This window comes from Heloderma suspectum, chromosome 7 (assembly GCF_057233095.1).
Source record: "Heloderma suspectum isolate Gila_16-S chromosome 7, 16-S_ref, whole genome shotgun sequence".
Taxonomy (NCBI): domain Eukaryota; kingdom Metazoa; phylum Chordata; class Lepidosauria; order Squamata; family Helodermatidae; genus Heloderma; species Heloderma suspectum.
In genome coordinates, this window is record NC_139464.1 from 119,172,681 (window position 1) to 119,199,953 (window position 27,273).

General features: G+C 46.4%; 1 protein-coding gene across 1 annotated transcript in view; it reads right to left on the minus strand.

Moving 5' to 3' along the window:
* Nucleotides 1-27,273, minus strand: part of EFCAB6 (EF-hand calcium binding domain 6) — a 167,896-nt gene continuing 140,623 nt past the window's right edge. Inside the window, exons 26-31 of the mRNA XM_084811856.1 lie at nucleotides 18,305-18,508; nucleotides 12,723-12,929; nucleotides 8,421-8,598; nucleotides 4,350-4,534; nucleotides 2,735-2,884; nucleotides 1-232 (exon numbers count right to left, since the gene is read on the minus strand). Of these exons, the coding sequence (XP_084667982.1) occupies nucleotides 110-232; nucleotides 2,735-2,884; nucleotides 4,350-4,534; nucleotides 8,421-8,598; nucleotides 12,723-12,929; nucleotides 18,305-18,508 (1,047 nt within the window). The 3' untranslated portion in view covers nucleotides 1-109. The remainder of the gene's footprint in view (nucleotides 233-2,734; nucleotides 2,885-4,349; nucleotides 4,535-8,420; nucleotides 8,599-12,722; nucleotides 12,930-18,304; nucleotides 18,509-27,273) is intronic.

The window sequence follows — 27,273 nt, forward strand, 5'->3', positions numbered from 1 at the left end:
GAGGTTGAATTTATATAGTTTTATTAGTTCAAAATGAGGAAATACATTTCAGTAATCACATCTCTCTTGCCTAATGATTCTTCAAGACTGGAGGTAGCCTTCCTTTTTTCTACTGCAGAAACGCTCTGAGGAATTCATTGTAGGAGATTCTGGAAGTTAATGCTTTGTCATAATATTCCAGGATGTGAAAGAACTCTTCTTCAGACAGGTTGATGCCGTACTTTCGGAGCACCTGCAGAACAAACAGAAAACTGACACATTGCTTATCTTTAATTAGGGACCATCCAGGAAAGTTAGCAGCACTGAAACTTTCATACAATTCCTTTAAGCAAAACTGCCTCATTCAGCCCCTCAAAATTTCAGAATATCTGAAGTTATTTTCTCCACAAAGTTCCCATGGCAACATGGCTCTATAGTTGCTGCTCCTGTATCCTCCCCATCAAGGACATGGGCTAATTCGTGAATTGGATCCATACCATACAACAAGTTGGGCCGGCCCACTGACTCGAGGCATGCCTGCACTGCAGGAGCAAATTGGTCTAGCTGTCCCTGGAGAAGGGAAGGGCTGGGGACGTGCAACCAAGAATGTGCAGCATCGCACACCAAACCTCATTCTGCAGGACAGCTGGTATTGAGGTCTGAAAAGTCAATAAAACCCAGATGCCACCAAGTTCTGCCCAGCTCCTGCCACGACTCTGCAGATGGTGCCCTGACTCTACCCTCAGCCTGCCGGATTCCTCCAGACTCTATCGCAGCCTGCCAGGTTGGGCTGTTGCTCTCTGCCTGCCCTGGTGTCACCCCCTCGTTCCACCCAGCAGGCCGGTATTTTTGAAATAAATAAAAGTTGGGAAGCCTTGTATGGAGCGGCTGAAACTTTGATTTTAGAGATGAAGGCCATACAGAATTAGAGGCCTAGCTGGCTCTCTTTCTGTCTTTAGGAGATGGGTCCAAAAACACCTTTCCTGATGCATGTTCTAGGTGGATTCTATTGTTTCTCTTTCTGTGTAATCTTCGGTGCAGCATGCATTAGTTTTATGATAGCTTTCAGGAAATTGCATAAATCATTGTACATGATGCTACCTTTAAAGACCGCTTGGAAACTGCAGTTACTCCAAAACACATCTGCTAGACTACTAATTGGAACACAGTAGCAGGAACATATCTTGCTTCACTTTGTCCAGTCCATTTCCAAGCACCATTTATCTGTGAAGCCCTACATGACTTGTGAACTGGATGCCTGAAGGCACATCCACTCCCATATCAGCCTGCCATAGCACCAGCATTACCTTCAGGGGCACTCCACTACACGCCCGCACCATCTGAGGTGAGGCAAGTGATGATTAGGGACAGGGCCTTCTCTGTCATGGCACCCTGCCAGTGGAATTCTCTCCCCAGCGAGGCTTACCTGGTGCAATATTTTTTTAATCAGCACTAGGTAAAGAACTTTTTATTTTCCTGAGCTTTTTCTTATTTGATGATATGTTTTTATAGTGCTACTTTATCTGCTTTTTAAACAACAACGACGACAAAAAACACCTCCAGGAGGCTCACCGCCACAATTATCAAAGATACAACATGGGATGGAAGCAATATCTTTTTAATCTGTAGCGTCTCCCTTTCAATTTTCCTTGAGGGATCTGTATTCTACTGAAGTAGGTGAGAAGGAATGATTCAATATATTTCTCACAATATTTACTTAATAATAAAGAGCTGTTTTTGCACTATTAAATCACCCATCTGCCTTTTGCAAAAGGCATAAACAATGTCCAAAATAAAGGGGGGAAACAGAGCAGCTATATATGGTGACCAGAGGCGAAATCATGTAGACAGTTGCACAGAAAAGAAACTCTGGCAGATGCAGCTGGTTATGTAGGGCTGAGAAAAGCTGGACCAGCTAAAATTCTCTCTGTAGCACAACAACTTGGACTTACATGAGGCCAATCCTTAGCCTTCTGTGGCTTGCTTACAGTTTGATTTTATTTTATATATACACTATCTTTTGATCCAAAGATCCCTAAGTTGGCGTACATAAAACACATAATCAAATGAAAAATAATTACAACCTCAAATGAAAAATAATAATAAAAAACATCAAATTAAAAGCACGGCACAGCCTGAGAACCTCACACAGCCCTCAGTCTAATTTCAAAAGACCTCTGCCTACAATCAGTTCAGACCTCTGCCAAGAGTGATCTGTCTCTTCTCTGGCAGGCTGCTGCATGGAGAGAGAGAAAAGGGGGTGGCAGAAAGTGGAAGAGAAAAGGGGTAACCCATCCACTTTTGCCTCTGGCACTACCCACCACAGGCTCTGCCCCACTCATCGCTGACATTGGCCCCGAACAGATTATCCACGAGGGAATGTGGCCCTTGAGAGGAAAAAAAGGTTGCCCACCCCTGAATTAAACCAATAAACCAAACAGAGCAAACATATCAAGCTAACAAACTGAAATTAGCCACCCCATTGAAGGGTTTATGGAGTAAAAATGTTTACATGCCTCCTAAAAAAACCAGAAACGAGGTACCTTATTTGGCTTTCTTTGAGGGGAGCACCGTGGAAAAGGCCATGCTTTTTCTATCCACTTTCTGGGACTAGCAGTCCAAACCAAGGCTTCACTTGATCATCAGGGTGTGCAGGGAGCTTCGTACAGGAACAGGAGTTCCCTCATGTTCTCTGGACCCAACCTGTTCACAGCTATACTATGAATGCAACTGAAGTTGTTGAAAAGCCAGTTACCTGTCTGAAATCCTGAACGCTCAGGAGTCCGGTCCCACTTTCATCGTAACACTTCAACGTTCGTCTCATTGGCCTCCAGCAATGCAGGATCTGGGGCTGAATCCTCATCATTGCGCTGAAAAAGGTTGGTGACTGCGGTCCAGGGGGATTCTGTCAAAGATGGGGGAAAGATCTTGCTCATGATCCATATACAACGGGGCCCTGTTCAGGCGTCCTGTGTGTGGAGACGGGGGCAGGGAGCCCATGATGCTGGCCCCACCCCAATGTCATGTATGCACTTCCAAGCCCCATGGACATCCGCATGTTGGCTCACACGTAGGCTTTCCCAATGCAGGTATCAGTGCCGATGCCAAGGGGTGGCACAAGTTCATGCATGACCTCAGGAGTGAGGTCCCGCTGCCCCTTCTCCATGAGTAGAAGCTACGGGTCGAGAACAGCTGAATAGTTGTCAAGGGCTCCTTGGAGGCCTCTCTCAGTCTAATCCAGTAGCCAAGTCCAGACACAGACAAAGGGATTCCTTTCAAAGCTTTATTCTTCTTTTACAACTTAACAACTCTACAGGTAGCAACTAGATCTGAGCAGCAGCATCCCTATGCCCTAAGTTGGAACAGTTGGTCCCCGTTTGAAAGGCAATTACTGGCAGACCCCTGAACTTAAGGACTAGGGAGAATCCCTCCCCTTTTCCCTTGGATCCTCTGGGCGCAGCTGTTGTTTGCGTGCCAACCGGGCACTACGCCTCCTTTCTGTGCCCTCCATTTGGCGCCTCTCTCTGCGTCGGCGTCGTGCGTCCATCAAGTCTGCTTCCCACGCTCTGTCACTCCCAGGACTGCTATCTAAGCTAGGAATGCTGGTGGGAGGAATCTCCGTCAGCTGTTGGCCCTGGGAAAGAGGAGCGCGCTCCTCTCCCAGGAGCGACTGCTCTTCCTCAGAATCAGAACTACTCTGGGATTGTATGGGCTCAGTGTCCACCCTGACAATAGTGCTTAATAGAGGTAGCTACTTGATGCCCACCCTGCTCCCAGAGAAGAGAGAGAAATCAATGGAAGTATAGCAAGTAGTAGACCTAGCCAAGATGACATGGATGGAACAGCCTTGAGGGGAAAAAACAAACAGTTGCGCAAAATATGTTTTGTGAGAACTGGTAAAAAATTAGCACGTTAGAACACAAGGTATGGATGGCATTCCTCTGCTGATATTTCTAATATCATTAAGATTGGCTGAAATTTGTTTTTGTTGCAATTATGTTTGCTTTATGTAATTGTGGGGAAACTTGCATGAGCATTTTTTTAAAAAAAATCTGGGGGCAAATACCACATTTCCCCATATATAAAATATTGTCGCCTCGGTGGTGAGAAACATATGATCTCCCCACAAAAGAGGTACAGCTGTAAGAGTATGAGAACGACACACAACAAATGAGGAAAACATTCCCAGTTATTGCACAATCAGCTGGCGCATGTGAACACCACCTGTGGACCGCTGAGTGGTTCATGGGAAGAAGGTGCAGGGGTTTATCCACTAGCAGGGTTAGAATTGCCCTGGACACACATCTGTTGACCTTCAAAACCACTCCTTTGGCTTCTGAATCCCCACCTTTCGCCCAAGCAACATTTACCTGAACTCGTGGGTTTTGGATTACAACCCTTTGCAGAGGAGACACTTCTTGCTGTTTAAACCGCAGCACGCAGCTCTGAAGGAAGTCACAGTACGCAAATCTGCCAACACTGTTAAAGTCATATTTTGTAACGAGTTGGTTAATTTCTTCTTTGGTCAAATCCAAATGAAATTTCTCTATTATAGCTGAAATAAACACAGGCGAACTGCGTAAAGACATGACAAATGAGCATGCTTCAAAAGTGCGTATTGGAGTGACAATTAATTTTGGACATGGCGGAAGGCCAGCGCGTCTGCTGAATAACATAGAATTTGCATTATTGGAGTTCACTGCAGCAGCCACATGAATATTAGAGCATTAATCAACCACAGGACTGGTTCATGCATGCGCATGCTTTACTTGCAACGGAGTCTTGTGGCACTTCAAAGACTTATTACAATTATTCTGGCATAAACTTCCCTGGATTATAGTCCACTTCATCAGATACACTGAGTATTATGGCGAGTTTCAGGCTTCTTATACGCTACATATTGGGGCGCGGAAGAATTGTAAACAGTGAGGTCAGAAGGAAGTTCAGTGCAGAAAGTACTGATAGTGACAATCGCATTCTTTACAGCGTTAATGATGCGATTGACTCCATCAGAACTTTCTGCATTGGATTTCCTTCTGACCTCACTGTTTACAATCCTGCTCCCCCGGCCCCATGTACTGTATACAAAACTTGAAACTCTCCATAATACTCAGTGCATCTGATGAAGTGGACAGTGTCCGCAGAAGCTTATGCCAGAATAAATCTGTTGGCCTTTAAAGGGTCACAAGAGCCTTTGTTATTTTTGCTGCAATCCCCCTCTGGAAATGCTTCACTTGATTACTCTGCACTGCACTAGATAACAAGCAGTTGAATGTTTGAACTGGCTCCCCTGAAAAAAGCTTGAGGTGATGCGAGGAGATACCAGCTCTCCATCTCTGGTGCCTGATTCGCACTGGCTCATTCACACATGTGAGCCCTCACCGGACACTGCAGTTATAGGAATGTAAATGTATGTGTGAACCAGCGCTAAGGAACTAACACGTCATTTGCTAGGAGAGGTCAAGACAGATGTGGGCTGCTGTTTGCACCCCTTGTGTTACGTGCTTTCTCTGTGGCATCCAGATTTGGCCTTGGTGAGATTTGGATTGCGGAGGGTCAAGCCAGATGTAATGGTGGCAGCCACGATGGCTTAATCACATGTCTGTCCCATGCAGAGATAGAGGGGAGGGTCTGACATTCACCTCAAAAGGGATACTCTCGACCCCCCTGACTTACCTCCCCACACTCCATCGTTTCAAGCCCTTTTCTCCCCACTCAGCTTATTTCCAATATGGGAGCCGAGCTGGGACAAAAAGGAATTTGGATTACCAGCTGTAGACTAATGTGGGGAAGGGTTCATCCCCCCTCAGTTGTGCACATCTAGTAAAAATCAGATCACCCTTGCTTTAGACATGCACGGGGGAGACTTTGGTTAAACAGACTCGGCTGTCACTGTCATGCCTTAGCTCGGGGTGAAGAACCTCAGGCCGGGGGCCAAATCCGGTTCTCAGGGGTTCCTCAGATAGCCAGGCCCTGCCTCCTTTCCCCCAACCACCAATAGTTTAGTGGTTTCCTGGCATTTAAAAAGTTTATTCCCCATTCTTAATGGTTGAAATGCCTCTTCTGTGGCTTAGTTACTGGCACTAGAAGGTTGAAGCTTAAATAGGCTGGTATTTTGGCCGTGCCCCCTTTGCCTTCAGCCCCGCCCACCACTGGAATGTGGTTCTGACAGCTTCTCCAAAGTGGAATTTGGCCCTCGGCCTGAAAGAGGCTCTGCACCCTGTCTTGGACGAAACTGGCAAATAACAAATGACCGTATTACCTTTTTATTCCACCAAGGCCCCATCTACACAGAGACACTCTCTGTGGCGATTCAGTTTAAAACCAAACTGTTATCATTTCGGATTTGCCCCCCCCCCCCCCCCGGGCACACGTTTATACACAAACTAATGTGGTGTATATCTGGGGGAAAACCACTGGCAAACGTCAGCAGGAGAACCCGCATTATTTTGTGCATATGTGGGTGGAGTCCCGCGACTGAATGACAGGACATCAACAAGCGTCCAGTAAAGGAGAGAACTGGGAAGGCGGCGGGGGGAGGGAGTAAGCGCAACTGAAGACAATGCGATTTACTTCTGAGTAGACGTGTCGTACGGCGGCTATCCATGCCGATTTTTTTTTTAAGGATCTCAAACGCAGTCTTAAATTCCACACCCCTCCAGCAGTCCTGCGGTGAAACCTGGAGAGCCGCTCTGGTCCGGGCAGCAGTAGCAGCAATACTACAACTAATAGCAGATGCCAACGCCGCTCTTGCATCTCCTTTCCTCACCTTGCTGTGACCACAGCCCAGAGAAGCAAGTGGTCTGAGGAAGCACAGACCTGAGCTCTACAAAGATTCTATATCTCCCCTTCGCAGCTTCGCATCATGGCGGCTGCAGATTTGGTGAGCAAGGGCCATAGCGTTTCTGGGAAAATATTTAATCCTCGATCTCCTTGACATTGGAGGGGAGGGGTGTCACCTTAGGTGCAGTCATAGGAACTTTCGGGAAATTATAATGGCAGGCGGAAGCTGCGAAGAGGTGGATGTAGAACATCTATAGATAGGTAGGAGCGCAGGACTTAGCAGGGAAAAATATTTTTTAAAACCAACAGCTCACTTACAGTGACACAACACCAAAACACCGTAGTTGCAGGGCACAGGCACCCCCCCAGCCAAGCCCACTAATGTGCATTTACTTCAGGGATGGGGCACACTCAAACGGAACTGCATGGAAGCCACGTTAAAGGGAAAATCCATCACAAAACGTCTTTTCAAAAACACGGCTTTTCCAGAAGGAAAACCCACGGTTGCTGCAGAGAGAAAGTCATGTGTTGGGCCAATGAGGAACAGTCGCACCACAGTAAATCATAGAATCATAGGGTTGGAAGGGGCCTACAAGACCATTGAGTCCAACCCCCTGCTCAGTGCAGGAATTCAAGTCAGAGCATCCCTGACAGATCGCCATCCAGCTTCATAGAATCACAGGATAGTAGGGTTGGAAGGGGCCTACAAGACCATCGAGTCCAACCCCCTGCTCAATGCAGGAAGCCTGATTCCCAGGCGGTCTCCCATACAAGTACTAACCAGGACTGACCCTGCTTAGCTTCCGAGATCAGACGAGATCAGGTGTATCCAGCCCTTTGCTCAGCCCCCTGTGTAGAATGGGCCCAAGCATGTGCAGTAGTAGTAGATACTGTAAAGATGATGTCTTCTTTTCTTTTGCTGCTCTTATTATAATTTGACTGGCATTTAAAAAAATGTATTTTGAAGTTGCTATGCACTCTTTGAAAGTAATTCTATATTGTTAACCACTGTAGGGGCTCTTTGATGCATGGCTATGCAAGCAGATTCCTGCTTCTGCTTCCTGATCTAGGCCAAATGAGGACAGTAGCTTGGCCGCTCTCAAATGACAAAGCACACACCTGATCATACACGCGTGAGGACCTGTGTGTATGAAATCACAAGAGTGAGAAGCAGCTCTCACCAGGGTGCAGCTAAGCTGGCAGACTGAGGCTGTAAGAATTGTGGGCCTAAAGTACAAGCACCCCATGACAGCTCAGAGTGTGCAACGTTTGCAAGGGGGGCCATAATCCCACGGAATCCCCGATAACTCCTTCATGTGAACCAGCCCTGCTTAGCCCTTACTAGGCATTTCTCTCTTGGCCATGGATATATAAGCAGGTTTATGTTTCTACTTGTACATCCACATATGATTTGAATGTCTTATCTGGCATTTCACAAAATTTGGAATGGACTAGTGGTGAGGGTTTGAAGGTGGCAACATGGGGCACTAAAGCAACAATACAAGAGTAGGAAAGATTTGTGACATGGCATGTCACAAGTTTAATCCCTTTTCTAACTTGTGTAACTGCCGAAAGATCCAATCAAGGAACCCTGGTGCCTGAAGTTCTGTGAAAGTGCTAGGAACTATCTCTCACGAGGACTTAAATAAACAACCAACCGAACATATCTTCTACTGAGACTTCTCCCAGGCGGTCGACATCCTTCGCTCTGCATTCCTTCAGTATTTCTTTCCAGCAGCGTTGAACGTTCGTTCGGATTTTACTTTCAATTGGCTTGCAGTTCAGAATAGGTGGGGTATGAACTGCTGCTGTATACGGCCTGCTGGCTGCTGGGGCCTAAAAATAAGAGACAGCTTTTAACCAGCTTGTAAGCTAAAGACCAAACGGAATGTTAACTTGGGGCACACTCCTACACACGGGGATCCCCAGTGTGGTGCCCATGAAGCTCTCCATTCCCACTCTTCAAACCTTTATTTTTAATTTTAAAAACTTGAAAAACATTCCGGCGACACATTTTCCTTCCTGCTCCTGAATCTGCTGCGGTTCAATTGTTCAGTGGGCAGGAAAGTGTTGTTTCCTTGCCCTGCCCAATCTTTTCCTGTTCACACAGACCTTTCCCTTCGTTCTTTCTGTCATTCTACTCCCGCCCTCTAGCCTTGCTATTTCTCTCCACCCAACCCCTTTCCTTGCTATTTCTCTCCCTTCCTCACCCTACCCTCTTTCTTTCTCTCCCTTCCTAGTGTCAGGAACGCCTTGGCGGCCTCTCTCAGTAGATTCCAATAGCCAACTCAAGACACAGACGAAAGGGAATTATTTTCAAAGCTTTAATCCCATTACAGCTTAATGACTCTTTCAGATGCTAATCACCAGCGGCTAAAGCAAAGAACAGCAGCGTGGACTAAGCTTCAGGCAGGCAGTTGATCCCCATTTGAAAGAGAGTCACTTGAAGACCCAAAACCTATGGGCTAGGGAGAGATCCTCCCTCTTTCCCTTGGGTCCATGGGAGGCGGCCGATGCTTGCGCGCCAAACGGGCGCTACGCCTCCTTTCCGCGCCCTCCATTGCTTGTCGCTCTTTGCGTCTACGTCAAGCATCTAAGAAGCCCCCTTCCCGCACTCCCTCACTGCCAGGGTCACCATCTATCTTAGGAATGCTGGCAGGAGGAATCTCTGCCAGGTGCTGAGCCTGTGAGGGATGAGCTGGCTCCACTCCCACGGATGGCTGTTCCTCCTCAGAATCAGAACTGCTCTGGGGCTCTCTGGGCTCAGTTTCCACCCTGACACCTAGCCCCTAGCCTTGCTTTCTCTCCCACTCACCCCATCATCGTGCTGTTTCTCCCCCCACCCCCAGGGTCTAGCCTTACTATTTCTCTCCTCCTCCCTCCTCTTTTGACTAGCCAGGCCTCCACGGCAGCCGTTATCTGACTAGCCACATTCTCCATGGGAGCCATGTTGTGGTGGCATCCACAGCAGCTTCTCAAATTCCCCAATGTGCCCCCAGGTCCAAAAAGGTTGTGGACCCCTTGCTATACATGTTTAGACAGAAAAAAAGTCCTACAAGTCCCAGGATTCTCCAACCAGCATGCCTGGCTGGGGAAAGCTGGGAACGGTATGACTTCTTTCTGCCTAAACATGCACAGGATTGCACCCTGAATGGCTTTCTTAATATGCAGTGGAACATACCTGACGAAGGATTCTCATTTGAAGTTTCCTTATACTCGTTGTTCAAAATTTAGAAGGATAATGAGCATGATCCACACCGTATTAAAATCCAACTCACAGAAGAACCTTTAGTGCCATAATACTCACCTCATACCTGAGGAGAGCTTTATGGGGGATATTACCAATTACAAGTGGACGCTGTAATTTACCGGTTCAACCATGTGCTCTCCACCTAACAGGATCTCAAGGAGCAGGGCTGGAAATTATCCCTGCCTGAGGGACCCTGGACTGCTGCTACCAGTCAGAGTAGAAAATGCTGGGCTAGATGTCACTGAGTCACTTAGTTTAAGGCAGTTTCATATATCCATATATGCATCGGGGGAGATTCTGGTCACCAATCCTCCCCCCTCCACCCAAATGATGGTATTATGTCTGGCCCATCATTTTATCTTCATCATTTGATAGCTGCAATGAGTGCTCAGTATTCGGTTCAGCTGGGGGGGGATTTTTAGGGGGGGCATGGGGTAAAAATGGGGACCAGAGAGTTTTGTTATCTTTGGGCCTTGGATAAATTTCTGTCCCCCCACCCCCTTCGGGGGGGGGGGCTTATCTGATACATACACTGCTTCAGAAGGTTGTAGTTAGTTTCAACTTGTACTACAAAAGAAACTTTGCCTTTGTGTCAAGGGGCAACAAAGCTGTAACAAGCAGCATCCGTCCGCTGCTGTTCCCACTGTGAATGCCCAAGGGGAACAAGGTGACTTAGCCTGCCAGGCTGCTGCTTATCGCAGGTCCAGCACTGCTTGCAACAGCGGCAATACTTTTTTTTTCACATGTTAAAAGAATCACTACTACCCTCTGCTGCCTTTTGTCTCAGGTAACCCCCCCCGCCCCATGTCATGTTCTCTTGGCCCCCCTCCTTCCTCTGCACACACCCAAGAAGAGAGGCTTCAGCCTCACGCCTTTAATTCACAGGTTCATTACAGATGCAAACCCCCGAAGACTCTCAGGCTACAAAGGCATGGCAACAGGGGATCCAAATGGGAGCTACGATGCTGCCAGCAGCTTGAAACACGACTTGCTGGCTAGAATAACTTAGGGAGGGACGCCCCTCCCCTCCAGGGATGCTCCCCTACGTGGACCCTCATGCATCGCCAACCGGGTCGACCGTCTGAGCTCCGCCTCTAACTTTTCCCTCTTCGCTCTGCGCCGCAGTCTAGCATTCCTCAGGTCACACCCCACACTCTCCTCCTCCTCCTGGATTCTCATGGCGGGGGGGGGGGGGCTTCAGGCCCAGCCATCTGGGTGCCAGCATCCTAAGAAGCACGCCTGTCCATATCTGAACTTGTTCGGGAAGATGCCTCCCCTGGTTCTGGCTGTTCCCCTTCTGAATCTGAACTGCCAACTATCTCCATACACTCAGAATCGATCCTGACACCCCGCCCCGCCCCCGAAAACAGAAGACACTTTTGGCCTAGGCTTAGATGCAACATCCTTTGATGATTTACATGCATAGATCAGCTATCACAGCTCTTGCACCACAGAACGTTCGAATCACTTCGTATCGGCTTAAACACGGCTTTTGGACGGCACCAGTTCACCCGGCAAGCTGCCATTCATCAAGGGTCGGTTCACACATCTGTATCACCTGATTGCAACATCAAGCCAAGGACATGCATAGAGGAATAGGCCCTTAACAGATACAGCGCATCAGACAGGACTTTCTTATCACCTCAGACATAACGATTGTCCGTGGAGTCAGTTCACACATTCAGCTGCCATCGTATATATTCTATCGTAGAGAAATCAAGAGATGCATCTGTGTGTCTGAACCAGTCCTTGGTCTGATTTAATAATGGCTGCTTCCCCTATCCTTAAAGCAATGAGAAATGCAGATGAAATATTTTGTGGTTCCTCCCATTGCTGTTCACTTTTCTGATCTCTATCAGTGTAAATAATGCAGTTATAAATGAAATCAAAGCAGGATTTCCGTGATTATCAACCACTAGCATTTTGTTCCCCTCCCAACCGCGTATTGCCAGTTTTTAAAATAGTTTTCCAGTCCATGAATTGCCTTCATTTGCTCATGGTCAAATTATTTACGCATTGGCTTGTATAAACACACAGCTCAGATAGCTTAGCATATACCCCTATAAATGCTCCACTTGGTTAGGAGAATCAAAGTGTGCGGTCACGGCCACATTGCTTCAATTTACTGTGCATTTTAGTCTGAGCACCACACCGTGTGGCAGACAGGGCAGGCCTGTACAACATGCATCACCTCCTAAGCCAAAGGCAGCCAGTCAGCCACACAGAGCAGCCTCCCAGGCAGGCCACAAGAATGGGGAGGTTTGTCAAGCCCCTGGTGGCGTGGTGAGTCATGAGTTGTGCAGACCTGGGATTTTAAACGGGGAGACCTGGGTTCAAGTCCCTGCTGAGCGACAAAAGTCCCCGAGTGACCTTGGGCTAGTCGCTGTCTCTCACCTTAACCTACCTTGCAGGGTTGTCAGCCTACCTTGCAGGCTCCTATCGTCCCATCACCAGCGTCAAAACAAGATCGGAGTGCCAATGTGGTTGGCTTCTCCATGTGGAGGAGGGGTGCACCACCCTTGCTTCAGGCAGCAAAAAGTCTTGGGTCAGCCCTGTGGGTTGTTATGAAACCAAAATGGGAAGGCCTGACGTCCACCCCCCGAGCACCTTGGAGGAAGGGCGATACACAAATAGCCTAAGTAAAATAAAGGAGTGGGGGCTGAGTTTCCCATACCAATGCACAGGAGGGCTTTGGCTATGAAGCACTTACTTTCTTTGGAGAGGATGCTGTTTGGGGCCGTGAAGTTAGGTGTGATCCCGGCTCAGCAGGCGTAGCAGGTTTGCTGGGACCGTCTGGGCAGTTCGCGCCAGGCGTATCCGGCATTTCTCCTCCTTTGGAGCTGAACTTCCTCAAAAACCCAGGGTATCTCAGTTTCCCATTCGGATCAAGAGGTACTGTGTCCCAGAGATTCTCAAACTATTCAAGCAGAGGTAGATAGAGGAGATCAATTCTTGTAATAAAATGTATCTATCGATCTAAGCAAAAGACCACTTTTAGCATTTGTGAAGTGAAGCAAGACACATTACGCACAAGCGCAGTTTGTAGAAAAAGTGCTCAAGCCAAGGCTCAAGTCTGTCTGTCTAGAAATGTAACTCTCTGATCTGGAAGCCTGTCCCCAAACCTCTGATGTGTGAAGACCCTCAGCCACTACACAGCAATGAAGGAACCTATTCGGGGACATGGACAGCAGGAAGATGGTCTCGCACTCATGTCCTGCGTGTGGGCTTCCCACAGGGAAGCTGCCCACTGTGTGAACAGAATACTGGACTAGAAGGACCTTTGCCCTGATTCAGCATGGCTCTCCTTGTGTCCTTATGACAGACTCACCTATTCTTACATCATATCTTCCAAGGTTAGGGCCTGGCTAGGGATGGCGGAGAATTTCTCCCCGAAACTTCGGGGGGCCGAGCGCCAACGTGTTCGGCCCCCCGAACAAGTTTCGGGGAGAAATTCTCCGCGCCCCCGCCCCCCCCCCGGGACGGGACTTACCTTTGGCGAATGTCCCTCCCGGCGGCGGGTCTGGCCGGCAGTTCGTCGGGTCTTCGTCCGGGGCGGGAGCGGCAGCCGGTCTTTTGACCGGCTGCCGCCGCCGCCATTCCAATAAAAGAAAAAAAAAACGCCCCCGTGATAGGCTACGTGACGATTAACGTAGCCTATCACGGCTAGATTTGCAAAGTCAGCCGTGATAGGCTACGTAAATCGTCACGTAGCCTATCACGGGTGACTTAAAAAAAAAAAAGCGCGTACGGCTAATGGCGGCCCCCATAGGGAGCCGCCATTCACGTTCCTTATTTGGTAGCTGTAGTCTACGTAAAGATTACGTAGACTACGGCGAATGGCGGCTCCCTATGGGGGCCGCCATTTGCGTACGCGCTTTTTTGTTTTTTTAAAGTCACCCGTGATAGGCTACGTGACGATTTACGTAGCCTATCACAGCTGACTTTGCAGATCTAGCCGTGATAGGCTACGTTAATCGTCACGTAGCCTATCATGGGGTCGTTGTTTTTTTTTTAACTTTTAATTTCGTGGCCGGGCGAGGCGAGGCGCCTCCTCCCCGGCCTGAATTTTGGCCGGGCGAGGCGGGAAGCCTCCCCCCCTGGCCTGAATTTTGGCCGGGCGAGGCGGGAAGCCTCACCCCCCGGCCTGAACTTCGCGGGGGGAGCAGCGAAGCGCCTCCCCCCCACCGCGAAAAGCTGCGAGACCAGGTAAGTGACTTTCGTGCACCCCTAGGCCTGGCACTGCACCCTGATGTTACCATAGATCAAGGGTGCAGAACCTCAGGCCCAGGGGCCAAACCCTGCCCTCCAAGGCTCCAAGGCCATGCCCCTTTCCTTGGCCCCACCCCCTTTCCCCTAAACACTGATCGTTTAGTGGGTTCCCAGCATTTGTGCAGTTTTCCCCTATTCTAAAAGTTGACAGGCCTTTCTTGCTGCCAGTACTTACTGGCAGTAAAAGCTTTTTGGGGCTACATTTTGACTACATTTTGTCCAGTTATGACTAAGCTCCTATGCTAATCATGAAGCTGCCAATCAAGCTCAACAATCCAGGCAGATTTTCCAGGCAGCAAATTTGGATCAGTAATTTATTTCACACCAAAAACTGCACCTTAAAGGGTTGATCCGTGTTCCCCTTGAGTCCAACGTGATTGCAAGTACACGCTTTGTTACAAAATGGCTGCCACGTCCAGGCCACTGTAAATTGCTTGGGGTGTTGACTGACTCCACAAAGCAAGCTGAGCAAATCTGCATTATTTCTCTTATTTTGCATAATTTATGCAGATGTTCAACTATTTTGCATAATGTATTCTGACTTTGCTAACCACGAGGAAGAGAAAGGAGCTACGCAAGGACTAAAACACCCCAACGCTGGAAACCTTTGTCAGCCTTCTTTCTGGCTTCTGAGAGATTACAACAGGCGTTTCCTAGGCACTTTCTATCACTTGCATTCATAAGGGCTAGAAGCTTGCTTTGAAATGCGAAGTAACAACACTCTTAGGAAGCTGAAGTTTGTACCCAACAACGCATTCTATGCTTTGTCTGTGCTTCCATGAAATCACAGCATACACACAGCACTGCCTATAGTGGGAACTGCAATTGTGGAGGAAAAGAAGTATCAGTCTTGTCAAAAGGTGACATCCATGAGATAAAAGCACCTAAGTAGGGTTGAATGCCAGTTTCGCTGGTGCTGCTTCATTTTCCATAGAAATTACCATTTTCCTGATCAATATTCTGGATACATGTCTGTATGCAGAGGACCCCCTGATGATGGTTAGGGCGCAGTGCTGGGGGCATCCGAGTCCCTCACATGATAGGGCTCTGCCATAATCTTATTCTTTCTCAGATGCCCTTACACAGTCCCCCGATACCATATAAAGAGATGAGGGTGGGGGGAGAAGCTGCTGCTGTATCAGCAATAGAGCGCAAGAGGCCAGGTTAGCCCTTTGTGTTGACTCTGGATCTTGTCAGATGTCAGGGTTGCCTCTGAGCATAGGGAGTGGCAGAGTGGCTCAGATTCTGAAGAGGAATTGCAGGAGGTGGGGGAGGAAATTTCCTAGCCTTGTCCAGAGATGGAGACACAGACTCCTCAGGCTTCAAAGGCCCAGCTGGATGGAGAAGGCCTCTCTTCACACACCCCTGTGAGAGATAGTGAACAGGGAGAGGTGGGGCGTGGACAGCCTGAATTCTTAGACGCCAGGTGCAGACGCAGAGCCAAGAGAGAGATGGCGGGGGCAGAACTTAGACGGTCTGCCCAGTTAGAGTCCTCACGAGACAGAGGGAGATCCCCCACCCCTTAAGTTAGGATAGCAGCCCGCCTTTTCTTCAAACGGTGGGCAACTTTCTCGTAGCTTTCCTCTGAACTCCCTGAAGGCGTTTCTTTTGTAGACTGTGAGTCACTGACCATTTGCATCTGTATGACCCATTGAAGTAGTGGAGTAAAAGCAGAGAATTGAAGCCTCTTCTCTGTGTTTTTATTTGGGTTCTGAAGTTTACAGCAGGGGCAAAAAGGAATCCTGACACCATATGAACATGTGAGGTGCTGCGTTAAGGCAAGCGCTGCCAGTGTGGCGTAGTGGCAAGAGTGTTGGACTGGGAGTTGGGAGATCCAGGTTCTAGGCCCCACTTGGCCACGGAAGCTCACTGGGTGACTTTGGGCCAGTCACAGGCTCTCAGCGCAACCTACCTCACAGGGTTGTTGTTGTGAGGATAAAATGGAGGAGGAGGAGGGTTATGTATGCCGCCTGGGGTTCCTTAAGAAGGAAAAAAGGTGGGATATAAATGTAATAACTAAATAACTAAATAAATAATAAGCGCTCCCAAGAGCTGGCTGCTGGCTGTCGTAATTATAAGTATGCACACAAAGAAATGGAGTGCTTCTAGCGGTGGGTCTTATTTCTAACTAGGAGTGGGATATTAGTTCCACATTTCAAACAGACAACCTGTCAACTTTGGTTTTCCTTAAAACACACACACACATACACACCTCCCTGCCAAAACACAAAATTAGAACTTGAAGAAAGCTTGCCACCTCTAAGGCTTTGATTTGCACGTGGCAAGTTGCGGTTAAACATCAAAGGCCAGAACTACATTTTGAATTTCCTTTCAACTTTCCCCCATTGGCCAGGCTGCTGCCATATTATAAATTATACAAAACAAAACACACTTCGCACTACACCAGAGGATCTCAAAATGTTTTACGAGTATCAATTAAATATTACAAGAGCTGTGTGCTCTAGGTTAGAAGAATTTTTTTTAAACCACCAGTTGAAAGCTGTCAGCTTGGCAAACATGCATAATATCAACGTAGGGAAGGTGAAGTGGAAAACCGTACCATGATCCAGCATGAGGCAGCTGCAACTCAGTCCCATTGAGAACAATGAATTAGACCCAGTTGCAACGAACATGTTTTATTGAATCCTTGATGGCATATAAGGCTTCAATACAGGTTGTTCCTCAAAACAGCATCTTTAAAGACATGGCGCTACATGGAAGCTACTTCCATGTGATCGGTTTCCATGCTGCACTGGTGACATCTGTATACACAGTAATAATTCCCAAACTGTGTGCTGGGGTTCTCTGGTTTGCCACAAGAGAAGCACCAGTGTGCCACAGGGAACAAATGAATTAAACAATTAAGGGCGCAATCCTAACTAGATAGGTGGCTGCCTCTGAACTCTGAGGCAACCGCCTCTCCAAAGCAAGGCAAAGAGACACGGGGGGGGGGGAATCGTTCCCATCCTGCCTCTCCTGCCCTGCTATTTTTCGCTAAACAGCTGTTTTCAGCTGACTAGCAGCAGGGCGGATGACCGGGAGGGGGAGCTGTCGTATGACACATTGGATGTGTCGTACGCGCAGCTCCGCTCTCACCGCCCCGGAATGCCCCCCGGAATGCCCCTTTTCAGTTGCTCCATGCTCCTCTTCCGAGCATGGAGAACGGGGCTTCTCTGCGCTGCCTCTGAGGCAGTGCAGATGAAGGGGGAGGTCGGTACCCGGAAATGAGCATATCCTACAATGCTCTAGACAATGTCTAGTGGCCATAGGATTGCTCCGTAAAGGATCTTGTACCCACCCACAGAGGAGGCTTCCCACTGTCTCTCTGCATGAGTTACTGCTCTGGCCTCACTGTCTTCCAATCAGCTTCCAGTAGGGTGGGGTGGAGTTGTATTTTTGCCAAAACTCTGCAACAGGTGTGACTGTATCATTCACTCATCCCTGAGGCAGAAATGGAGCACAATTATCTGCACTCGGAGACGGAGACTGCATCTTGAATCTCAGTATCATTCCAATCAGGAGGCAAGAAGCCCACAGGAATGACTGATGCAGTCACACATGCAGCGGGATCCTCTCCCAGCCAGTCCTCCTTACACATTTGAGAAACAAGTATTTCTTGATAGAAGGGTGAAGTGTGCCTCCAGCTTTAATTAAGAGGGAAAGATGTGTCTCTGCTATCAGAAGTTTGGGAAACAGTTCTTAAACATTCAAGAATAAAAATATATACACCCATGCTCTAACCCCCACTTGTTCCCTATGTTAACCTTCACTCCTGCTTTTTGTGGATATTATCAAGTCCCGCTTGCTACAGCAGGCCCAGGAGGAGAAAGGTAAACAGGGTGACCAGAGCAAGACCTGCGGAAGGCATAGCAACGGCATGGTCTCCTACTGCGGTGTTAGCCTTTAACATCAGACTGTAACCTGGCAACCTTATGGACATCCCTCCCGCTGATGTTTTATCTCTATATACAAAAATACACTACTAAAGCATGGGAAACAAATCCCCCACCCTGCTTGTCTTACCTGCTCATCAGTCAGAAGTAAAAAACGGCGGTTGCAGATATCTCTGAAGGCCTCTTTTGATATAACACGTGCTTTTGTACAGTCTGCAGTTTTAAACTCTTGTTCAATGGCTTGAAAGCGAGCATTCACTACTTCTTGTACACGAGCAAAGACCTCTTGACTGGACAGATCCCGGCAAGCAAATTTACTATGCTCTCTCTCAGTCTAGATGGAACACACACACAAGAAAGTCACAAAGGGATCCACTGATAATGTATATAAAGTGCCATTGAAGGAGTCATGCCAAGGAGGTCTGTAGACAGGGACAGCTCTGATTTTCTGCACCAGTGCAAGCCATCTGAAGGAATATTAGCAAATGCCATAGGAAATGACAAGAAGTCAGGTATGTCAGAAGAATAAGAGTCTTCCATTAAAATATGGATTAAAGAAGGGATATTGCTTCACAGAGGACTTGTAAGAAAATATTTCACCTGGTTAATGAAGGAGCAAGGTAAACACTGGAAAGTTCAAATTTGCAAATATAAATTATTTTGGCCCTTCTCCCAGCTAAGAAATGATGAGATGGAAAAGACGTAATTGGCCTTGCTCATGTGGTTCTAGTAATCACACACATGCTGCAGTAAGATGGGATCAAATCATGGGGAGGCAGATGCTCTGTTGCTAGAGGTATGTGTGAACAGGACCATGGGCAACATACATCTCAACATTTGTTAAACGAACATGCATTATTTATTGTATTATTCATCGTTTTTATAATGCCATGGGGCTTTTTAAAGTAACATAAGCAAAAGACAACTTCCTGCCCTGAAGAGCTTACAAACTTGATTTAGACTAGGACTGGAGATAGACAGCAAAGGGAGGGAAGAGAGAGGCAAGGGTAAGAAGGGTTGAGTCTGACCAAATGCATGTATATGTACTTAGGTTTTGTTTCAGTGGGGGATGCAGTCTACACAAGGATTCAGTGACGGCAATGAATTCCAGCAAAGTTCAAGAAGCAGTAAAAAAAACCTTGGTGCATGATCTATTTATTTTATCTATTTATTTCGTTTATCATAGAATCATAGGGTTGGAAGGGGCCTACAAGACCATCGAGTCCAACCCCCTGCTTAATGCAGGAAGCCTGATTCCCAGGCGGCCTCCCATCCAAGTACTAGCCAGGGCTGACCCTGCTTAGCTTCCGAGATCAGACACGTCCAGCCCTTTGCTCGTTTGCTGTTCCACTATAAAGACAGCCCATTGATACCAGAACTCTTGTCGAAACGCTCTGGGAAAGTGCAGATAGCAGAAGCCTGAACAAGATCCTTGGTATTCTACAATCTACTCTGGATCTCTCTAAAGGCCTCCATCTAGGATAGCAGATAAGAGTGGAGACATGTGAGCTCCCCAACGCCCCTTGCAGCCCAGAACCACTTCAGGGTATAGCAGGAATAGAGAAATGCAGCCCGGAGGGATCAAAGTCACTTCTGGCCTTCTTTTACAAGTTTTCCACAGAAGTGCGTTTTGAGAAAACTAAGTATTTGAGCTAATGGCAGGTTTATCCTAACCAGACAGTGTCGCCTTGGAAAGAGGAGGGACAGGTGCCCTACAGGGTGAGATCCAGCTCACTTGCGGTGGCATGAGCAGTTCAGGGGCTTTTCACGAACCCTGGCTAGTTCCCGTCTGAGCAAAATGGAGGCACTTGAGGCTCAGAAACAAGATGGTGCTCCCCCTTATCCTGCCAACAAGGATGTAGTCCAGCCATAAAAAAGCAAGCAAACAACCTTCACAGGACTGCAGCTGCCAAGAGCGGAGATTTCTTGCAAGTCACGTTTATGCAAGTTAGCAAAGGGAATGAAAAAAAAGTGTTTTAAATGCCTTTGAATCCTTTTCTTTGTAAATGTTTTAAATACGTCATGACTATGAAATAAAACTATTCAGGCTGAAAATATCTCTTGTGTTCACCGCTCCAAAATCTGTTCTAGATATGGAGCGGTATACAAATATTGTAAATACATACATACATACATAATAAGATGCCATTCCTACTGCCTATTTCAAAAACAATCAGATCTAAAGGCAGGCAGAGAATGAATCCCCATAAATTCCTATGCGTCTACTCCTATAACTGATGTGCTGTTTAGCAGCACCTGAAAGTAAGGCACTCAGTGGACGCCGATGGCTACGATGTCAATGAAATCCAGAGTGGAGTGGAGGCCACCATCCTCCACTGAAGGCATTCCCATTTTCCCTGGGAATTGAGCACATTAAGCATGCATGGCCCACTGGCCATAGTTATCCATGTGCTCTGTAATCCACATGACGGTAGCAACGATAACCCCACATCAGAACATACCTTTTTCAACAACACTGTGTCTCAGTGATCCAAATACGCACTGAAGTGCAAACCAAAAACATGGGAAAACTCTCTTGGTGGATGTTTCCTGATGAGCCGAGGCTGGGATTCCTTATCAGTGTTTTCTGTGATATATATACCCAATTTAACGCAGATGGCTTCCAACAGGTTTTATGCAAATCTGCTTTCAGAAGACGCTTCCCCCAGCCAGCCTCCTCACCCCATCCCCCAGGATCAAAAACCAATGTAATGCCCTGGTGACCTCTCTTAACGTGGTTGGCATGGCAGAGTCTGCAGTGCTGTGCATCAGACAGGGCTTAGAAAAACGTGCCGTTTTGCGGTCCCATCTCTTGAAATCGGTTGTCTCTGAAACTGACCTTACCGTCTCTGGCTAGTCACTCTGACTTTTAACAACCATCCAATTGTCTGGTTCAACTGCCCTGGAACCTTGAAGGCTCAATATTCTGCCAGCTAATTTTAAAGTGCCAGCAGCTTAACATGAGTTTAGATAAACCATGACAGATCAAAGCCTAACATTGGGAGAACAAACAGCCCATACAGATGACTATTTATTTATTTATTTATTGCATTTATACCCCGCCTTTTTTCCTCTTGCAAGGAACCCAAGGCGGCTTACATTCTCCTCCTCCTCTCCGTTCACACTCGGGTAACTATCTTCAATATCTATATCTTTTTACAGACGGAAATTTTTATTTTTTTTTTACCACTCATCAACTCTCAATCTGTGGTAAATGGGTGGTAGAATGTGTGGCAAATGGTAATCTGTATCGGTTCCATACCTTTGGCCTAAAACAGGGGGTGTGGAACAGACTTTATGCAATCCTTCTAGGGAACACAGTCCTGTGGTATCAGTTTCACCTTTTGTGGCAGCAAGTTCAGCCTGGACAAACAATACAAAGGTTTCCTTCCTGCATTCCTGCCACTTTTATCTGAGGTTTACTATTTAAAAATCATGAAATTTACTTATTTTCCAGTAAAGGAAGTAATTAATTAGCAGGAGGTTCTGATTCCCACCTGAATGAATGGTTTAACAGCATGGCAATGGAAATGTGGATGTTGAGATCTAGGGCCAGTGGTTTGGGAGAGTAGGTTTGGGGCAGTGGTAGTTAATTAGCACACTCCAGTAGCACACAAGGGTACAGCCAGGGGTAGAGGGAAGAGACCTGAATATCATGATGGCACATTCCCAATTTCTATCATTTTCCTTAGGAAGTCGCAGCAACGTTTTAGCAGAGAAATCGCTGAAATACTGGTAACATTAATCACGTTTTTTAAATCTGCTGTATTTCTTTAACTCACCAGTGGCACAAAAACACAAGTTAAACCAACATATGTTATATGTGCATCAATCAAACAGCAGGATGCTATTGGTGGAAAAGCTCACAGAACAACCATCATCTTGTACTCCCAATTTGTGTTTGTATGACTGTAAGCTGTGATTTGCAATGTGACTTTTTGGGCTGGTTTATACATAGGTCCCACATGCAATGGGGTGAGAAGAGTGTCTAACCTCTTTTTGCAGTAAACAGAGCACGCAAAGGCATGCGTGTGGGGTTTGGTTAACACTAAACATTCTATATCTTGTGGGGAAATGTGTGAGTCTGAAGCTCCTGCAAGTGCCCATCTGTGCATAGAACCTACATGCTTGAGAACTGACAGGGCCCAAAACAGGGGGCTAAGACTATTGGAGAGAAAATATAGGCAACGTTTTGAAAGGGCAGTTGAGAGCACACCAAAAACACCTCAACAGTAACAAATGCAAAACTGAAATGAAAAAGACTGCTTCAGCACAGCTCTAATTTACTGCCAGTCCCATCTTGAAGGCCTTGCACCAGTAGCGTAAGTAAAGCAGGGAAAACATGCTATGTTGATTTGACTTTCTCATGCAGGACTCCACCAAGTTAACCCTCATTCAAACAGACATCCAAATACGAAGAATTTTCAAACACTTAAAAAGACAGACATCCTACAGTTTTATTAATAATAATAAGCAAACCTTAGGACCGGATGCTTACTCTTTACCTTGGTAAAGAACAACAAAAATGTGCGATTCAGCTGACAATTTGCTCATCTCATTTAGAACGGAATTATTCAGAACATCTCATTAGGCTACATCAAAAGACCCCAGCGATGTAGGGGAGAAAAGAAAACTTCCCCGTTTTCTCAGTTTCAGTGAATTCAACTACTTCTAAGCATAAAATGGATTCTAAACTTGCATGGTTCTAGGGTATGCTAATTACTCACCTTTTGCAGTTGAGAATTGTATTTTTATTTATGAGGTGCCATTTATTACCCATCTCCTCACAGGCTCCAACTTTACTAGTTCAGTAAATTTCCCATACTTTAATGATCAGAGCTGCAGAATTTGCTACATATTTCCACATATACCTCAGCAGTTGGGTTTTGTGCAATGTATGATAATAAGGTTTTCGTAATGTGCTTGAATGAGCAGCATACTTCATTAATTTAGCGATATATGTTAAATCTAAAATAGTTGAATATTTAGACGAAGTGAACGCTTTGATAGTCAGCATTCTTTTGCTAACTGCATTCCAAGGGTAAATGCCAAGGTCCAAATTTGGGTGAAGAAGGAAAAGAACTATAAGGCTGTGTACATAATGTACAGGAATGTAGTCATAGAATCATAGAATAGTAGGGTTGGAAGGGGCCTACAAGACCATCGAGTCCAACTCCCTGCTTAATGCAGGACTCCAAGTCAGAGCATCCCGAGATTCCCGACAGATGGCTGTCCAGCCTCATCTTGAATGCCTCCAGTGTAAGAGAGCCCTCCACCTCCCTAGGGAATTGGTTCCATTGTTGCTTTGCTCTAACAGTCAGGAAGTTTTTCCTGATGTTCAGCTGGAATCTGGCTTCCTGTCACTTGAGCCCATTATTCCGTGTCCTGCACTCTGGGATGATCGAGAAGAGATCCTGGCCTTCCTCTCTGGGACAACCTTTCAAGTCCTTGAAGAGCGCTATCAAATTTCCCCTCAGTCTTCTCTTCTCAAGGCTAAACATGCCCAGTTCTTTCAGTCTCTCCTCACAGGGCTTTGTTTCCAGTCCCCTGATCATCTTTGTTGCCCTCCTCTGAACCCCCTCCAGCTTCTCTGCATCCTTCTTAAAGTGCAGTGCCCAGAACTGGACACAGTACTCCAGATGAGCCCTAACCAGTGCTGAGTACAGGGGAACGAGTACTTCCTGGGATTTGGAAGCTATGTTTCTATTAATGCAGCCCAAAAGAGCATTTGCCTTTTTTGCAGCCAGATCACCTTGTTGGCTCATATTCAGCTTGTGATCAAGAACAATTCCAAGTTCATTCTCCTTTGTAGTGCTGTTGAGCCATGTATCCCCCATGTTGTAACTGTGCATTTGGTTTCTTTTTCCTAGGGGCAGAACTTGGCATTTATGCCTATTAAATGTCATTCTGTTGTTTTCTGCCCAGTGCTCCAGTCTATCCAGATCACTTTGAATTTTGTTTCTGTCTTCCAAAGTATTAGCTATCCCGCCGAATTCTGTGTCATCTGCAAATCTGATCAGCATTCCCTGCACCTCGTCATCCAAGTCAATAATAAAAATGTTGAACTAGATGTGAAAGCACATTCATCATACTTGTGGCACACATATCTTTATTTTCAACATTTATATCCTGCCTTTCTAAAATGTTTTTTGACTCAAGGTAGCAAAAAGAAACAAAAACTTGAAACAATAGCTAAAACAATTTTTAAGTCAACAAAGATTGCACAACAGAGAGCAAAAGTCAAATATTAGATTAATAAAGCATTTGTTGTAGGCTGAAAGACGAGCAGTGCTGGGGCCAGGCAGACTTCTTTTGGCAAGGCTTTCTGCTGTCTTGGTGCCTCCACGGAAAAAGCCCTGTCTCTGATGTCCAGTTGCTGCACCTCAGACAGCGGGGAGACATGGAACAGGATCTCAGTAGTTGATCTCAGGGGTCAGGCAGATTCATATGGGTGGATGACATTTTAAGATATTCTAGTTCCATCTGTTTAAAGGCTGTAAATATCTGTGCCAGCACTTTGAACCGAGTGTGGAAATTAACTGGTAACCAGTGCGAATGATATAGTAACAGAGTTATAGGCTCCAATTTGCAAGATACAGTAAGCATTCTGGGCCAATCTCCAAACTGACTTCAAAGCAAACCCACACAGAACACATTACAGTAATTCAGTATGGAAACAACTAGTGCATGAATGAATGTGGCCAGTTTTGGCTTCTCAAGAAAAGGATGCAGCTGGTGCAACTGTTAAAACTGGTAAAAGGCCCTTCTAGCTGACCACAACAACTACCTAACCATGTAGCAGCAGGGATGAATCTAGGAAAACCCCAAGCTGTGAATCTGGTTTTTAAGGGGGAAATGGCATCCAATTCAAAGCAGACTGAATACCAACTTCTAAACGGAACCTCCAACAGACAGTACCTCCATCTTGCCTAGATTGAAGACTGTTTGTTTACCCTGATCTAGTCCAAAACTAGGTCCAGATACTAGTTTAAAACTACTGTCTCCCTGGGATTAGAAAATGCAAATGAGAGACAAAACTAGGTGTCATCTACACATTGATGATACCACAGCCCTAATCTCCTCCTGGATCTTTTGGCCAAGAGTTTCATGTAGATGAGGGGTGGGCAACTTCCAGGGGTCTGGGGCCATTCCCACCCCCAGTCCACCAGCTGCTACACCCCTGCCACCAAATTTGCCACCAAAATTTGGCAGCACGGTGGCCACAAAAACTGCATTTTCCCTTTAAAACAAGACATATGAGGAGCACGTGCCTTGTTTTAAAGCAGAATCATGCTCCCCTGAGGCTTCTGGGAGTGTGATTTTGCTTTAAAAGAAGGTGCACGTTCCCCGTGTGCCTTATTTTAAAGGAAAAATGCAGCCTTTTTGATACCACCAGTTGCCCAGACTGAAAAGTATCCATATGAAATTCAGACAGGAACAGATTCCTTCTCAGTTTTGTATCCAAGTTGGAGCAGGTGTAAGTACCTTTTATTCACAAAATGCCTTGCAAATCAATAACTACTGGCATCCAAGGGTTGAATCCTATAGGTGACGTTGCAACAGCCCTTTTACCACTTGGAATAGCTCTTGGACAATGCCTTGTGGATATGATGGTGGCAGAGAAGCATGGCATCTTCACTGTCATCAGTGCCACAGAGCAGGCTCTAAAATGAGAGTTTCCTTATGCTTGGTTAGATTCAGACTGAGTACTCTGTCACTTGTGCTGTAGCTGCTGTCCTACCAAGTTTGACCCACCTCCCACTCATCAGAAAACCATGGAGATGGTCTGGCAGTATGCGACAGAAGAGGGCATCTAGCTGCTATTGTGTTCATCACCTGGGTTAGCTATGCATTCCAGAAACTGACCAGGGCATCAATAGGCATATCAGTAGGAAAATTCCCAAGAGACATCAGGAAACTTTCTGGGTCCATAGGCCTCTGAGGGGGGACCATTCTAATATCTCCCCCATTCTTCCAGCAGTTTCATAGCCCTCTCCCCAGGTTCAGGCTCAGGGGGAACCTTTAAAAAAAAAAAAAACTTTTTGACAAGCGGCCAGTTTTGCACAGAGCTGATTGGCTGGCCCTTATGGCAGTCAGGAAGCCACCTCTACGTTCCCTGGCTTTCAAGTGCAAAAAGAGAGACAGGGCTTTTAAAAAAGACACTTCCATGCGCAGTCTGCCTGAAGCATGGAGGGAGGGGCTACAATCGGCTTCCAGTCTAGGGCCAGGTGCATGCATCAGTGCAGCGGCGAAGGCAGGGAGAAGCAAGGTTTGCCCGGCCACCTGTACCTGCTCCTATTTCTATGTACATCTGTATGCAACCTTATTTTATTGTAGGCTCAAACTACAGCAAAAGACAATCAGAATCAAAGCTAGTCCACACAAACCTCACTATTCCTGTGCTGTTCCACTTCAGAATGCAGGTGAGGAATCATATGACTGAACACTCTTCCATATTATTAAAACAAACTGCATCTCTCTGCAGAGAAAACCAGCATGCCAGGGAGAAGTATTCTAGCATAGCCTTTCCTGGTTGTACTAGTTTTCTGCGGTCTATATTTCAGTCAGATATATTTCAGTAACATAATATATTTCAGTTTCTGCTGTTTATATAAGTTGGCCTGCACTAAAAACTCTGATAGTGTACTGAATGTATATTTCACCCTTCACACAATCCAGTCATATGGGGTTCTCACAGTGGGACGATTGGAAAAATCACTCCATGTCCAAAGGCAAATGGCTGTCTAAATCTATCAATACAACCATATACAAAACTTGGCAAGATCTGCCACCTTTACATGTTCCTCACTGATATCAATCCTAATAGGAAAGGGCATGCAGGCAATTTGGATCTGGAAGGTGACTGGATAATACAAATCAGATACTTTAAAAAAAAATCTCAGATCTGTAGAAATGTAGGGCACATCTACAGCACAGACTAAAATTCTGCAGCCCATGTCTACACAAACAATTCCATAACAACTGTAGTTTTGTAAATATTTGTGATCTCTCACAGCATTCTCAAATGACAATTCCCAGAATTCTTTGGGGAAAGCCAGGACAGTTAAAGTGGCATAAAACTGATTCGTAGTGCAGACC